The following is a 17337-nucleotide window of genomic DNA, read 5'->3' as shown; positions in this document are numbered from 1 at the left end:
ATTCTTGGGCATTCACTTATTCTCCAGAAACTTGCTTAGCGCCCCCTGTGGTCCATGCTCAGTTATGAAGTGCTCGGGATAAGAATGTGAACTAGATCTGGCCCGGTAGCTCATGCCTGTAATCCTAGCACTCTAGAAGGCCAAAGCAGGAAGATCCTTTGAGCTCAGGAGTTTGAGACCAGCCTGAGCAAGAGTGAGACCTGTCTCTACAAAAAATAGAAAAATTAGGCCGGGCATGGTGGCTCACACCTGTAATCCTAGCACTCTGGGAGGCCGAGGCTGGTGGATCGTTTGAGCCCAGGAGTTTGAGGTTGGTGTGAGCTATGATCACGCCACTGTACTCTACCTGGGGTGACAAAGTGAGACTCTGTCTCAAAAAAAAATGTATGTGAACTACATAGCCAAATTTTGCGCTCTTGGTACCTGGAGTTAACTACCATGTCCATGCTGATGACTCCCAAACCCCCTCACCTGAGGGAGTTTGGGTCCGAGCTCTAGACCCAACAGCTATGCCAGCATTGCAGACAATGAGAGCGCGTGGCTTCTCAACCAGCTGGACTTAACATGCACAGCCCTGCTTCAAAGTGTCTATTGGAGGGTCACTAAAAACTCACTGTAGCTCAATGCTTATCAGGAGTTCTGTTCAAAGCAAGTTTTTATGGAGGATTGAGTGAAGGATGTGCAGCCCATCCATTCCCTGGTGGAGTGGTTTTTAATCTTTTTTTGGGTAAGGGACCTTGAAACTCTTTAAGAAAATTGGAGGTCCTTCTGGTCTTCATGGGTCCCTGGTTTTGAACTCCTGCCCCAGATACTCTAAAATTTCTCCTTAAATCAAGCCACATCAGCAAAGGTGGTGCTTGGATTTCTTCATTTGGACCACTCTGAAATTGCTTTCTCTGAAGCCTGTTTTGGCGTTAAACATCTGCTGACACTGGGGAGCGTCGCCAGCTACATGCCGTGTTGCTGTACACGCATGGGGTGTTCTGATCTCACTCCCGGCTTTCTCATTTTTCCTACCATCATTTTCCTTCTGTCCTAATTTCCTTATCTGTTTGATTTTAAGGTAATTAAGTTAAATTAAAAATACATTTGATATATTCTTAGTTACTTTAAATCTTCCCTAGAACAAGAAAATAGTGATGGTAAATAAAACAACTGTCAGCTTCCTATAGGGCATTTAGGTTTGGGCATTCTTAACCTCATACTCGGTAATCTAGTCATAACTCATCTTCTTAAAATCTCCTCTTCTCAATTTTAGGGAATTTTACCATCCATTTTACCATCCATGTAGAGAGTCTGAAATCCAGACTCTCTCTTCTTCCTCACATCCCGCTTCTAAACAATGACCAAGTTCTGTTCACACACATTCACTACCTCTGGTGCTGTCCCTTCCCCGTCCCCATTGCCCAGGCTTGCTTGTGTCCCACCTCAGTCCACTCTCCGCAGTAGCCAGAGTGTTAAAAGATAAATCTGACCCAGTAACTCCCCTGCTTAAATCTTCAAAACCTCTTCCTTGTCTTCATGAACAAGCTCAGTTTCTTAGGATGGTATGTGAAGCTCGCCAGGAGCTTGTCCCAGCCTGCCTGTCTTTCTTGCCTTGTGTCTCTCCATGTCTGTACACACTCGTCCTTATCAACTGCTCAGCAATCCCTGAGCAGTGTGTGTTCCCACAGAGCCCCCCCGACCTTTGCCAGTGCTCTTCTGTCCCTCACCTGTCCTGCCTGTCCTGAAGCAGAAACTCAAGTTGGATAGCAGGCATATAGGCATTTGTTGCTAGATTTCCAGAATTATTCTCTGGGATGATCCAGTCATGGCATGAATATACAGTTAGTGTAATTGAATTTGAGTCCTGAAAACCTAATACAGGGTAGTGAAAAAAAGCAAAGTGATACTCCATGTACAAATTGCTGATAGCGTCTCTGGGGAATTGAAGTATTTATATGCATACACACAGTTAGTAATAGGACATCTTATTGAGCTTAGGCAAAAACTGGGATTTATTTTAAGGATACAGGAGTCCTCTTTCTGAATCCAGGGACAGAAAGATAGCTGGGTCTCAGGAAGAGACTGGAACCGGGACTCCAAATGCTGCCAGGGCTCCCTTTTTCTGCATCTTTATAATCATCCTTTGTACATGCCTTTCGTGGCCTTGCCTCTTTCTCACTTCCTCATACTCTCTTGGCAACCCTGGCTAATCCACCTTGGTGCCTGCTGTGTGTAGCTGAACATGGTTAGAGGAAACACAAGCCATGTTGGTAGGGCTAATTTTCCCCTCAACATTTTATTCTGAGAATTTTCATTTTTATTTTTTTATTTTTTAGTTTTTTTTTTTTTTTTTTGAGACAGAGTCTCGCTCTCTTGCCCGGGCTAGAGTGCCATGGCGTCAGCCTAGCTCACAGCAGCCTCAAACTCCTGGGTTCAAGCAATCCTCCTGCCTCAGCCTACCCAGTAGCTGGGACTACAGACATGTGCCACCATGCCTGGCTAATTTTTTATATATATATTTTTAGTTGGCCAGATAATTTCTTTCTATTTTTTTTAGTAGAGTTGGGGTCTCACTCTTGCTCAGGCTGGTCTCGAACTCCTGACCTCGAGGAATCCACCCACCTCGGCCTCCCAGAGTTCTAGGATTACAGGTGTGAGCCACCGCGCCCGGCCAAATTTTCAAATCTGCAGAAAGATTGAGTGAATCACCTAGATTTATCAGTTGTTAATTTTTCACCATATTTGCTTTATATCTCTCTGTACGTAAATGTGTGTGTGCGTATATATATACATACATGTATACTTGTTGGTTTTGGCAGAATGTTTGAAAGTATGGGGAACCACAAAGTGGATGGGAAATAGGAGGTGAGAAGGGAAGGCCTCATTGCAAAGGTAACATTTGAGCAAAGACCTGAAGGGGGAGGACATAGAGCAGTTATAGGGGAGGAGCGTGCAAGGGAGAAAGAGGCAGCTCCCTAGTGAGTGACCAATAGCACCCAGGTGTGTGCTGAAGGAAAGAGACTCTGCTGCACTGGACTGTATTGCCCATATTGTCACTGCCCCTTCCTAGGAGAAGAGTATATTTCCCCACCCCACTGGTGATAGTTTGGGCCAGCGAAATGTGAACAGAAATGAATGTGTTACTTCTGGCTCCGTGTGGAGCTGGCCATGCTTCTTTCCCTTTGCGTGGGTGATAAGTAGTGTTCCTGAAAGAAGCTATTTTGTCACCCTGTACTCTGCCACACCTTTGTCTTGGAATGAAGACATTATGGAGCAGAACTGTACTTTAATCTGAATATTTTCAGGTTTTATGGATATAGTGGGAAGTAATAATGGTTTTCATTCTCCAGAAATTATGTGAAAGAAGAAAGATGAGAAAAAAAAGGAAATTTATTGTATCATTGCCTTTTGCATTTATGTATAATTTGTACTAATAATATCCATTATAATGTAAATATACGTCCTTTTAAAAAATAGATGGAATCACTGTGTGTGCCCTTTTACAGCTTGCTTTTTAAATTCATTTTTAAAAGGTTGTGATAAAATATACCTAATGTGAAAATATGCCTCATTTTTAAAAGCAGGAGACATTGAAGTGAATATACCTTATCATTTTCTTTTAAAGATAAAGCATTCCCAAGCTGCCTGCATATGTATGGGTGTGTAATCTCCCTGTGAGGCTGTGACAGATGCCCCAGACTGTGTTGCAGTGCTCTCCTTTGTGTCTTCTCTAATCTCCTTATACCTGAAATCATAATCATTCATTTTCTTTTTTTTCCCCGATGGATCTAGAAGTCCTTGAGGGTGAGGATTATGACTTGAGTGGTGGTTTGTCTTTAGTGCCTGCTACAGTACATGTTGCACAGCAGGTTTTAATAAATATTCCAATAAAGGACTGAATATTCTTGGCAAGATTATTCATTTTTTTCCTGCTTTATTTATTGGCATTCTGCATACTTTGAACCAGAAAATGGAAATATTCTTTTTTCAATATATATACTCACCAGAGAAGGAGTTTAATATTCTAATGTTAATTAGAGGATGAATGTAATATCTGAAATACTAAACATTCTGTAAATAAATTCATTTATTCAACCAGTAATCAACAAACACTGTGCCATGAGAGGAGTAAGGCTGCCTCTGTCCAAAAGTCACTGCAACTGTGGAAGGATTTGCTGCTGTCAAGATCAGTAATGCGTAGTTAAGAGTGTACATTCTGGAGTTACATGGTCTAGGTTCAGATCCACTCTTTTGTTTTATAGCTATGTGACCTTGAGCAAGTCATTTAACCTCTGAGTTCAGTTTCCTCTTCTGTAAAATGGGAAAGTAAATGTAATGATCTCTTTGGGTTATTAACTACATTTTTGTATGTGAAACCCTTAGAATAGCATCTGGTACGTGGTAAGTTCTAAGTATTAATTATATTATTACAAATTATTCTTTTGTCTTAGGGTGTCTAGTAGCCTCCAGAAATAGTCATTGTGACAACATAAACTAGAAAACTTTATTATCCAAGTGCTAAATTCCTCTTTGCAGGAGAGGAGGTGATAGGATTGTATTGAGATCTGTAAGGAGATGTTTACTTGTGTTTGATTAAAATTTTTGAAAAGAATCTAAATCACTTCTTGCGTTTTCCTTCCTAAAATTATATTTGGCCTCATATGTGTAGGCTGACAGTGGGAGACTGTAATATATTCTTTAAAAAGGAGGGGAGCCGGGCAGAGTGGGGCACACCTGTAGTCCAGGCTACTTGGGAGGCTGAGTGGGAAGATGGCTTGAGGCCACCCAACATATCAAAACCCTGTCTCTTAAAAAAAAATTATATATATGTATTATATTATAAATTATGTGTGTGTATATATCTCAAAAAGGAAGAGGGATTTCAGTGGTGACTTTTGGAGCTTCTGAGTTAAAATTGTGAATTTTTTAAGGAAACTGGAATTCTAGATCACAGAGCCATAATGTTCAGATTTGAACGCATTTTTAAAAAATACATTGTTGTGTTTAGATTGAGCATATTGTGACATTGTCATAGCATTTTATAAGTTTTATTAATAGATATGGCCAGCTATTAAAAAAGAAAGTAAAAATAGGAGATATCTCCAGGGGACCACACAAAGAGGAGCTATTTACAAGTGTTTTCTTTATGTTAGAATTTACTTTTTTTTTTCCTAGTAGAAAAGTAAGGCCTTTTTGTAGAATGACTGTTTACTAAACTTAAAACAATGTTTTATGGATTTTTCTTCCCCTACAAACTGCTAAATACAAGAGGAACAGTTTGGCCCATCCTGTCTTAGCTTCTGCCTGGTATCACCACAGTAGTCCTTGCTGTTTTGAGTCTATTTTTAGTTCATCAGGACCGTGAGAACAATTTAGGGGAAAGCCCTATTTTTAATGTCATTTGTGAAATATGAACTGAAACAGACAGAGAAGAAACACTCTAGGAAAGAGATTTCATGATTAGTATGTTTGGGTTTGAGTTGTGATTTAGGACATAAATGAGCAATTGGAAGTTCCTCTTTTTTTTTTTCTCTTGAGACAGAGTCTCACTCTGTTGCCCAGGCTAGAGTGCCGTGGCGTCAGCCTAGCTCATAGCAACCTCAAACTCCTGGGCTCAAACAATCCTCCTGCCTCAGCCTTCCGAGTAGCTGGGACTACAGGCATGCACTACCATGCCCGGCTAATTTTTTCTATATATTTTTAGTTGTCTAGCTAATTTCTTTCTATTTATAGTAGAGACAGGGTCTCGCTCTTGCTCAGGCTGGTTTCAAACTCCTGGGCTCAAACGATCCACCCGCCTCGGCCTCCCAGAGTGCTAGGATTACAGGCGTGAGCCACCGCACCCGGCCAAAAGTTCCTCTTTTATGTTTTGGTTTTTCTCTCTGTGACATTTGAGAAAACAAAATTATTTTAAGAAGAACTTTTGTTTAACTTAAAGGAGATTATACCAATCCTATGTCCTTAATGTAAAAAAATAGAGTAAGCAAATAGAAAAATGTTTTATAATATTTTGGTGTATTAGGATTATTTTTAGTATGTATCTCATATATTCTATTTGTGATAAAAGGGAGGTCACATCTCTTTAATAGTCAGATTAATTAGATAAGGCTTTATACTTGTGATCACACAAAGCCATTCTATTGGGAGTCTCCTATCCAGATACTTCCAGGCCCTCAGGTTGCTAAACCTGTTCAAAGCTACCACCATTGTAGATGGAGGTCAGTCCCCTGAAGGGCGTTGTCCTCTACGGAGAGCGCTGCTGTGAGCAGTCCAGGGCCCTGCCCCACTGATCACTTTGTTCTCTTTGCAGTGCATCTCTAAGATGGGCAGGACACGTTCTACCAATCATGGTTCTGCCATGGCCATTTCATGTCACGCACGGACCTAATTCTGTCCCTTAACTCCTCCTCGCTGCTTAATAGTCCACAGTATACTTCCCAAAGTCTTGATTCTTCAACTTTTATTTTTTTCTTTAACCTGTGTTTGTGGAGTGGGGAGGATAAGGACTGGGGAATACCAACCAGCTCAGTGGAAATCTGTAGTCTTGGAAAACTTCCTTCCTTCAAGCCCATATTGCAGTGAGTCAGGACATTTATTCTCTGTTTACATCACTGAATAGAACATCTCAGGCCAAACCTGGCGTTCAGGTTTAAGGTGACTTTGTATTTCTTCTAAGAATACTTGGTGTGCTCTTTCAAAGGCAATGATAATATCAACTAATAAATAGTAAATTTTATGTGCATTGCATTTTTCTGGTATTTTTCATTTATTCAGCAAATATTTAGAGAGGACCTGCTACATGCCAAACACTGTTGTAGGTGCTTGTGATAGATACGTCAGAGAAAAAAACTGAGAAAAGTCCTTGCCCTTAAGAAGCTTAGAGTAGGGGGCCAGATGTGGTGGCTCACGCCTGTAATCCTAGCACTCTGGGAGGCCAAGGCAGGAGGATCTCTTGAGCTCAGGAGTTCGAGACCAGCCTGAGCAAGAGCGAGACCCCCATCTCTACTAAAAATAGAAAGAAATTATCGGACAACTAAAAATCTATGTAGAAAAAATTATCCGGGCATGGTGGTGCATGCCTGTAGTCCCAGCTACTCGGGAGGCTGAGGCAGTAGGATCGCTTAAGCCCAGGAGTAGGCTGACGCCACGGCACTCTAGCCCGGGCAACAGAGCGAGACTCTATGTCAAACAAAAAAAAAACAAAAACGAAACTTAGAGTAGGGGCTGGTGACTAAGCAATACACAAATAAATATATTACGTATTAATGGGGCAGATCAGAGCCATGGAGCAAAAGTGTGCAAGGGGACAAGGGTGGTGGTTTTCTCACAGCTCTATGAGGAAGGTATTTTTTTCATCTCCATTGTACAGATATGTGATGAATAGATGTACATTGTGCAGAAACTGAAGCACAGAGGTTAAGTGACTTATCTGGAGCCCACTAGGTAGTAAGTAGTAAAGGCTGAATTTGAATTTGAAATCAAGCATCAACTCCTAAGTTTAGCTGCCTCTAAGATAATGAAACTCAATATTTCAAGCAAATCCCCAAATGCTGGTTCCTGTGAAAATTTACAGTCTCTTTTCACCAGGCGTTCTGTTGCATTGGAATATGTACACAAACATATTTTAAAAAATTAAAATACTGTCTCTTCTTAATTTCAGTATCGGGTAGTCAATACAGTATTTGTATAAAATATTTTAGTTTTACACTAAATTTAAAAAATTATCGAGTCCTTATAAAGAGTTGGGCATGGTGGCTCTCACGTATAATCCCAGCTACTGAGCGGCTGAGACAGGAGGATCTCTTGAGCCCCGTTCGAGGCTGCAGTGAGCTATGATCATGCTACTGCACTCCAGCCTGGCAACAGAGTGACACCCCATCTCTTACAAAAAAAGAATCCTCGTAAAGAATGTGGCATTTTCAGTGGGCTTTTTGGTAGGATTAAATTTTAAAAATTACATCCTGTTTGAAACATCCAAAAGACTATATTTAACATATAAATTATGAACTTATTACCTATTGTTGTAAGTATACAACCCAGTGAATTTTCAAAGGAACATACCTGTGAACTAGCATCCAGTATAAAGAGAATAATAAGACCATTACCAGACCCCTAGAAGCTTACTTATGCCTCTCCCAGTCTTCTTCCTGGTACTCCACCCCCACCCACCAAGGATAACTGTTATCTGAACTAATGTTATAGTTTAGTTTTTCTTAATTTTTATTCTTAACATTATTTTATTTTATTTTATTATTATTATTCTTTTTGAGACAGGGTCTCACTCTGTCGCCCTGGATAGAGTGCAGTGGTGTCATCATAGCTCACTGCAACCTCAAACTCCTGGGTTCAAGGGATCCTTACACCTGGGACTCCCAAAGTGCTGGGATTACAGGTGTGAGTTTCTTTGTTTGTTTTTTTAATCGACACCCCCTGGTGGTTTCAACGTTCTTACTTGGCCTTTGAGGCCCATGCAGTCTTCCTGCCTCTGATCTCATCTGCTATTTTTCTCCCTTGCTCAATCTGCTACAGCCACACTGGTCTTGCTGATCCTGAACGTGCCAAACATTGCGACTACACACCCACATGGCTTGCTTCCTCTTTTCCTTCGGGTGTTTTCAGAAAGGCATTTCCATCCACCTTATATAAAAATGGGTAGAGCCCTCCTCCCAGCATGCCCGGGTATCCTTCCCCTACTTCATTCTTCTTACTGGCACTCATAACCACTTGGCATCATTTCTGTTGTTCATTTGACTAATGTCCTTTTGGCTTCCACTAGAATGGGAGCTCCATTAGAGCAGGAACTGTTTACTGTGGTACTCTCACATTGTACTCGATGAATGTTTGTTGAATGAATGAACAACTGAAGAGGGGTCAATATCAGTCATCTGAAACACTGTCTGGTCTTTGAATATTCAATTAAACATTCTTGTGTGTGACTTCAATACTTCACCTTCCCTGACTCCATTTATTAATTTCCCCTATCAGTCACTGTGTACAGAGTTCTTCTGTGCTAGGCACGGTGCTCAACGTTGGTGGTACAATGGTGAACAAGATAGATGTGGTTTTCTCTTGGAGCTTTCGTTCTACTGAGGAAGCAGATAATAAGTAGGACAGTACATAAGAAATGGATATGGGCTGGGCACGGTGGCTCACGCCTGTAATCCTAGCACTCCGGGAGGCCGAGGTGGGAGGATTGCTCGAGGTCAGGAGTTCGAGACCAGCCTGAGCAAGAGCAAGACCCCGTCTCTACTGAAAACTAGAAAGAATTAACCGGATAACTAAAAATATATAGAAAAAATTAACTGGGCATGGTGGCGCATGCCTGTAGTCCCAGCTACTCGGGAGGCTGAGGCAGTAGGATTACTTGAGCCCAGGAGTTTTTTTGCTAGGCTGATGCCATGGCACTCTAGCCTGGGCAACAGAGTGAGACTCTGTCTCAAAAAAAAAAAAAAAATGGATATGATATTTGCAGCCCATGAAAAGTACTTGAAGGATGTGAATGGGGCTATAATATCAAATATGGTGGGAGATGAGGGCTGTGCTAGATACGGTGATCAGGGAAGCCCTTCAGGAGGAGGTGACATGTAAGCTGAGACTAGAAGAGAAAGAACTGGCCATGCCAAGAATTAGAGAAAATGCTCCTAGGCTAAGGAATTGCAAGTGGCCAGAAATAAGACAGAGTTTAAGATGTTCTAGGAATTGTCAGAGGGCCAGTGTGGCTATAGCCTGGCATGGAGCTTGTGAGCCTGGAGAGGCAGCCAGTGGCTCCTGGTGAGGACGTGGTTTTTATTCCAAGTCCAGTGGGAAGCCACTGAAGAGCGTAAGCAGGGGAGAGTGACTTGTGTTTTTAAAGAATTACTGTGATTACTGTGTGGTGGTTGGATTGTAGGGGAAATATAACATGCTTTCTTATAACTTAGGATTTTATTCAATACTTAGATTTTTAAAATTGTATATTAATGATATTTTCATAAATGAAAAGGAAAATATCAGCAAAATAAAGTGGTTAGGATATTCCTACAGCTTAATATTCAGAGTCTGACTGACTCATCTGGCTTTGGTCTTGGGGTTGTCAATGGTTGGGCTTCTTCACTTAGTATCATTTATGCCATCAAAAGAGTTGATGATGTGGCACATTTGACAAAGAACAAAGCCATTGGTGGTGGTCTCTAATGCTTGCTGCTTCTAATTTTGGGGCTGTTTGGGGATTGTTGGTAACGTACATCTGATCGGCCACCTCCCTCTTCCCCTTTCCCTGGTAGTTTGGTTTGTAGGGGAATAGTTTGTCCTTCTGTTATCTCCAGGGTTTTCTGCCAAGCCCCTGGTACCCACTGTGAAGGTTTTGATACCAGACTCTGTCTTCCTTGCTGACAGTGATTACAAGAGACATAACCATAATCGGTCATAAATCTGACTTTAAGGTACACGTAGATTTCAGAGATATTAAAATGTTGGGAAAATTACTGTTTTGTTTTTCTTCTGGCCAGAAGGAGATAACTCAGAAATAAATTTTGAGCACCTAACAAAGAAAACAGGCAGTTTGTGAATTATTAAGAGCTAAGGCCCTCAATTTGATTACAGTTATTCACGACATCCAATTAGGATGTGATCCTTTGGGCCTAAAGTTATATTTTACAAAAGAAAACATTGCCTTTGAGTCTAGAATGTTTCCAAGGTATTTCTTATATACAATTTTGCACTTTCTTAGACACTTTCTTGGTTACTAAATGCAGAACAGAAAATGACATGTTTCAATTTTCATATAAGCAGATAGTCGATTGTCAATGTTTAGACAAGCAGATAGGGTAAGATTTTATTCTTATAATGTTTCAGCCTGAAACTCCATACATTTCTGCTAACTGGCTTTACTGTTTCCACTGTGGTCTTCTGGAGCCCACTTACTTCTCCAGAGTTCATTTGATTAGCACCTGCTAAGGGGGTGGCTTTAGCCATTGACAGTGTTATAACTGAGTCAGAAATCTAAAACTTTTTTTTTTTAGTTGTGGTAAAATGCATATATCATAAGAGCTACCATTTTAACCATTTTTAAGCATGCAGCCCATTGGCATTAAGTACATTTACATTGTTGTGCAACCATCACCACCATCCATCTCCTGAACTCTTTTTCATCTTGCAAAATTGAAACTTGTCCCCATTAAACAAGAACTCCCCACTCCTCCTTCCCCGCTGCCCCAGAAACCACAGTTCTACTTTCTGTCTTAGATTTTGCCTACTCTAAGTGCCTCATGTAAGTGGAATCATACAGTATTTTGTGACTGGCTTATTTCATTTAGCATAATGTCCTCATGGTTCATCCATCCATCTAGGATGTGTCAGCATTTCCATACTTTTTAAGTCTGAATACTATACCATTGTAAGTCTGTACCCTATTTTGTTTATCCATTCATCTACTGATGGACACTTAGGATGCTTCCACCTTTTTGTTCTTGTGAGTAATACTGCTACGAACACAGATGTATTAAAAATATCTTTTGGAGGAGGCTCATTTGAAGCCTCCTGCCTCAAGACCAGCCTGGGCAACATAGTGAGACCCTGTCCCTACCAAAAAAAATTGGCTGGGTGCGGTGGTGTGCGCCTGTAGTCTCAGCTACTTGGGGGGCTGAGGCGAGAGGAGCACTTTCTCATAAGCCCAGGAGTTTGAGGCTGCAGTGAGCTATGATTGCGCCAGTGTACCCTAGTCTGGGCAACAGAGTGAGACCCCAACTCTTAAAAAAAAAACTCTGAGTCCCTGCTTTCAGTTCTTTTGGCTGTATACCCAAGAAAAATTGCTGGCTCATATAGTAATTTTATTTTTAATTTTTTGAGGAACCGCCATACTGTTTTCCATAGTGGCTATACCATTTTACATTCCCACCAGTCAGGTACAAGATTTTATTTTCTCCACACTGTTCCCAATACTTAACCATTTTCTGGGTTTTTTCTTTTCTTTTCTTTTTTTTTGTAGTATCCATCCTAATGGGTGTGAGGTGGTATCTCTTTGTTATTTTGATTTGCATTTCGGAAATCGAAAACCTTTCCATGTTTTAAGACAGGAGTTTGTGGCCTTTGCTTTACCAGGCCAGAAGGAACACAGATAGATCCATTAGAAAGATCTGCAGAGGCCCTGCTGAGGATGGTGGCCTGGGTAGGGTCGTGGCAAAGGGGCTAAGAGGAGAGAGTGCACTCAGGTAGCAGTAACAGGACTTGGTGATAAATTGGTCCTGTTTGAGGAGGTGTGGGGCTAGGAAGAAGAAATGAATGTGGATCCTGGGCCTCTGGCTTGAGTAACTAACTGGGTTGTGAGCAAGCAGGTTGAGTATGGGAGTTTCTGGTCCACTTCCCCCCATTCCCCACCCCAAGTTAAGTATTCCTGAGAGAATTTCTTCTGTAGTTTCCTTCAGCGGTTTTTTTCATCCCATTACCAGTTCTCCCTTGAGAGACTTGTGATGACCTTCGTGTTCCCCCTTCTCTGTCCAGCGCAGTTCGGCAAGCGCTGTCTGTTACAGACCAGGTGCTGCACTGGACTTCCGGGGCATGAGGACACGTGAGACAGGTAGCCTGGTGACATGGTCCTCAGAAGTCTCCTTTACACTCCTGTAAAATAGAGTATGTCAAGTAGATGTCTGACGAAGTTCAGGATCCCAGAGAGCATTTGTGTTGACTGGTTATCTCTATTGATCTTTAGTGTGTTAGAAACGAAAACCGAGAAGTTTCATATGTATTAAGTTTTATAATAATAAAACCACTAAATATAAATAACATTTGTAATGAAAATAACTACATTTTCCAAAACAAATTTATTGAGAAGAGTGACATTGTTTTCACTTTTGCCAGTCTTTTGAATGTCTGAATTAATAGAATTCAGCTGGATTCTCCTATTAACTTGTGTATTGAGTCTTGCAGAATTACATGTTGTGTATCCTCTGGAAAACTCCACTGGACATTTGTAGAAGAATGAGAATGAAAAAGGCAAATGTGTTAGTATTATTATAAAAATAGTTTGGGCCTCACAGGCCCTCTGAAAGGGTCTTGGAGAGCCCAAGAGGTCTGTAGACTGTTGGTGTAGTGATGAGAGCATAGGCACTAGAGCCACACTGCACGGTTCAAATTCCAGCTCTACCACTTGCTAGTTAAGCAGTGTATCTAACCTCTCTGTGCCTCAGTTTGCTCATATATAAAATGGGCATAAGTACCTCTCTCAGTGGGGTGTTGTGAGGATTAAATAGGTAAATATTTGTAAAGTGCTTAGAACAGTGCTAGAAGATAGTAAGTGCTACATATGTGTTTATTAAATAAATAAAATAAGACCCAATCTTTCCTTCAAGGGATTTAATCTAATTAAGTAGACAGATGACCAGGCAAACAGCTTTAGGCTTTTGTGTAAGTACATTGATAAATATATTTGCAGAGGAGTATGGGGAGGAGCTTCTGAACTTTGGAGTCAAGAATCAGAATGTTCTTACCTGAGAATGATTAAAGGAGCAGTGTTAGGATGGCAGACTCTTAGTTCATGTGGCTTTCTTCTCTGATGCCTACCTAGGGCCAGCAGCCTTCTCGTAACTGTTGTGTGTCCTCACAGCCTGCGACAGTAGGTCGTCGATGAGAGTTTATTGACTAGTTATGAATTAGTGATTATGAAAATGTAGGAAAAACATTTCTATGATCCATTGGGATTTTGTGGTACATATTTATATTCACATGATAATAACTCTGGAGTTTAGGAGGAAGAAGTGACAGATTCTATTTTTATTGCAATCAAGTAAAAAAAAACACAATAATTTTGCTCCTGAAAATGATGGTAAAATTTGTATCTTCATGTAACTTTTGTTTCTTTCTCTCATTGTTTTAGTGAATTAAATCAGCTATTTATTTAAAATCCTACCTATTTAAAATGACCAAGTTATATTATCTTATTAAAATAATAAGCTTTAGTGTATTTAAAAGTGTAATAGGCTCACTGTAAATTCACAATATCAGTCAAGGAGGTGGTATAAACAGAGATGGTAAGGCAGTTAAGAGACATGGTTTTTAAAAAGTGAGGTGATGGCATGTAAGAATACTGGTACAGTGAATTATTCTCTCAAATGAGTACTTTTTCTCCAGGCATATTTAGTTGTTAAGCTCTGGTGTGGTTATTGATGGTTATCATTATGTTGTCATTCCTGGGCAGAATTGCATTTTTGCTGTTTAGTTACAGAGTGTCCTTTTCTCTCCGATGGTGCAGATTCGACGGAGGCGCCTTGCACGACTTGCTGGTGGACAGACCTCCCAGCCAACCACCCCACTCACCTCTCCCCAGAGGGAGAACCCTCCGGGGCCTCCTATCGCAGCATCAGCCCCCGGCCCTTCACAGAGTCTTGGTCTCAATGTCCACAGCATGACCCCAGCTACCTCCCCTATAGGTGCATCAGGTAAGCCTTACCTTCATACCTGGGATTGTTTGTGATTCTTAGCTCAGCTTTCTGTTAAGCTGATGGTTGTGATTTTTTCTGTAACAGAATAAAATTAAGTGGACTTAACTTTTCAAAATCCTGAAGCAGTTTAAAGTTAAAGACACTGCAGTGTATTTTGTTATTGTCTATTCATTTTGATTATGATCTGTTAAAACTAATTGGGTTTTTTTCCCATAACTTTTATCTTTTTTTGCAAACAGGCTCAGGTCTTATCTCTGATGACAAGGTGGTTAAGACTTACTTGGTTCTGCTGATTTTATGAATTTGGTTTATGGTTTTTTTTTAAGATAAAATAATCTGAAAATCCAGGATTGAAATAATGGTCAAAATGACAAGACTCTAATTATGGATTTCCTTGTTTTCATTCTACATTGGCACAGAACTTTTTCTCTAAATTTTCAAGGTATAAAACTTTACGTGATGTGATGTTTTATAACTATCTCATTGACAACTATTTAATTATGGTAAGGGTTTATTTCTTTGTAATAAACGAGCTCATGGTTAATATCTAGGACTGTCTTTGTTGGGAAATGATGATATTAATTCATGTTTATATTTGAAAGTATCTTTTCTAAGTGAAACTTTTCTATCAATATTGTCATTATAATTATCATAATTATTTTATAATTACTTAAGACTCTAATTATGTAAAAGTAGGTGCTAAGAGACCTTACTTGATAATAATATCATCTAAGAATTTAATAGTCAGCCTAGTCCATCTTCTTGATCTAGGATTATTTGTCAATTAAAAGTATTTGCAGAGTTTCTGTTACTATAACACTTGTTAGGCATCCATGTGGACTCTCCCCATTTATATATAAATACCTAATTCTATTAATTATAGAAGAGAGAGGTTCAGGCCAAAACTTTAATTAATAGTAAAGAATGGCTTTGCCTGAAATACCTCCTCTGTACATCTCTGAGCAGCTGTGCTGATCTCCTGATAGGATTGGAGGGTTCAAGATTCCAATTGTGATTTTATCTTTTCCTTTGGAAACAGTGCTAACAATAGTGCCCTCTGTCTAACCATGATCAGGTCATATGCAGAATGCTGGAATTTGTTCAGGGGAGAGCCTCTCTCTCACTTGGTCTTACTTGTCTGGTTAAACCATGATCCTGATTGAATCTCATTCTCCACCTACTGTGTCTCATGCACTGGAACAAGGTTAGAGAAAAACTTAGAACCATGTTGTTTGTCTTATTTCAAATTCATGATCACAAACTCAGGTGCACCCTTAATACTGGCAGCCAATTATATCGTGTTTCCTAGTTCACTCTCTCTTCTGATCAATTTCATACCTTCTCCTCCAAAGCACAACCCTTGTTCTCCATGCACACTCTCTCAGCCGATGGCCGTGCTTCCTATTTCATTGAGAAAACACGCACAGGCAAAAGGGAAGCTCCATAAGCTCCAGTCATCACATGCAACTACCTGCCCATACATTTGCCCCGTTCTTGCTATGCACGAACTGTCCCATCCCTGTTGCAGCCTGGACCCCAGATCCTGTCTCCTCTCACCTGCTCAGAGCCTTCGCTCCTTCTCTTTCCTGCTTTGTCAGATTCTCCATCTCAAGTGGATTTTTTTAACAGCCTGTACACATGCTCTTATTTTCCCATCATGGGAATTAAAAAAAAAGGAACTCTCTTGATCTCCTTTCCCTGTCAGCTTCCACCCTACATCTCTGTACCACTTCACAACAAAACTGGGATGAGTTGCCTGTCCTCTCCGTCCACTTCCTCGGTCCTTGCACCCTCTGCTAAATCAGCTCCAGTCAGGCGAGGCCTCTCACGGTTTCTCTGAGTCACCGTCTGCTCTGACCTATCACAGCCTTATTTGATGTGGCTTTCACTCTCTTCTTGAAATACTTCTTTCTTTTGGCTTCCGGAACACCATATTCCCCTGGTTTTCATTATGTTCTATATGTTCCCTCTTAGTTCTTTGCATAGTTCCTTTTCATTTCCCTGACTTGGAAATGTTAGGATGCCAGGGCTCAGTACTGAATCTCTTGTCCTCTCCATCTATGTTTATTTTCTTATTGATTTCCTCTGATTTCCTGGCTTTAATTACCATCGCTAATCTGATAATTCCTAGTTTATATCTCTAGCTCAGACTTGTTCCTTGGTCCTCAGACTCATACAGCTAATGATCTGCTTGACATCTCTACTTGGATGTCTAATGAACGTCTCACATTTAACTTGTCCAAAATCAAAATCTTTGATATTTCTTCACATCTTGTCTTCTCCTAGGACTCCATGTTAATAAATGACAACTCACCTTTTCTAGTTGCTTAACTCTAAAACATTACCTCTTCCTTTTTTTTTTTTTTTTTTGAGATAGAGTCTTACTCTGTTGCCCAGGCTAGAGTGCCATGGTGTCAGCCTTGCTCACAGCAACTTCAAACTCCTGGGCTCAAGCAATCCTCCTGTTTCAGCCTCCCTAGTAGCTAGGACTACAGGCATGCGCCACCATGCCCGGCTAATTTTTTCTATATATAATTTTAGTTGGCCAGATAATTTCTTTTTATTTTTAGTAGAGATGGGGTCTCGCTCTTGCTCAGGCTGGTCTCGAACTCCTAAGCTCAAACAATCTGCCCGCCTCTGCCTCCTAGAGTGCTAGGATTACAGGCGTGAACTACCGCGCCCGGCCTTACCTCTTCTTTTATCTCATATTCTACATTGGGGGTTGGCAAACTCTGTAAAAGGCCATAAGGTTGCAACTCTTCATCTCTGCCCCTGTAGCACAAAAGCAGCCATAGACCGTATGTAAATGAGTGTGACTGTGTTCTAGTGAAACTTTACTTACAAAAACAGGTAGCAGGACAGCATTGGCTGGTGGGTGGAGCTTGGTTAGCCCTGCTCTAGACATGTCTGCAAACTAGAAGTAGACCAGGGTCTCGAG

General features: G+C 40.7%; 1 protein-coding gene across 2 annotated transcripts in view; it reads left to right on the top strand.

Annotated features, from left to right (window-relative positions):
- Positions 1 to 17337, top strand: part of UBE4B (ubiquitination factor E4B) — a 115986-nt gene that overhangs the window by 19100 nt on the left and 79549 nt on the right. For both annotated transcript variants that reach the window (XM_045546177.1, XM_045546179.1), the window contains exon 2: positions 14210 to 14396. In XM_045546177.1, the coding sequence (XP_045402133.1) occupies positions 14210 to 14396 (187 nt within the window). The remainder of the gene's footprint in view (positions 1 to 14209; positions 14397 to 17337) is intronic.

This window comes from Lemur catta, chromosome 3, assembly GCF_020740605.2.
Source record: "Lemur catta isolate mLemCat1 chromosome 3, mLemCat1.pri, whole genome shotgun sequence".
NCBI classification, from domain to species: Eukaryota; Metazoa; Chordata; class Mammalia; order Primates; family Lemuridae; genus Lemur; species Lemur catta.
The sequence above is the reverse complement of the archived record's forward strand: the minus strand, read 5'-3'. Positions and strand labels throughout refer to the sequence as shown.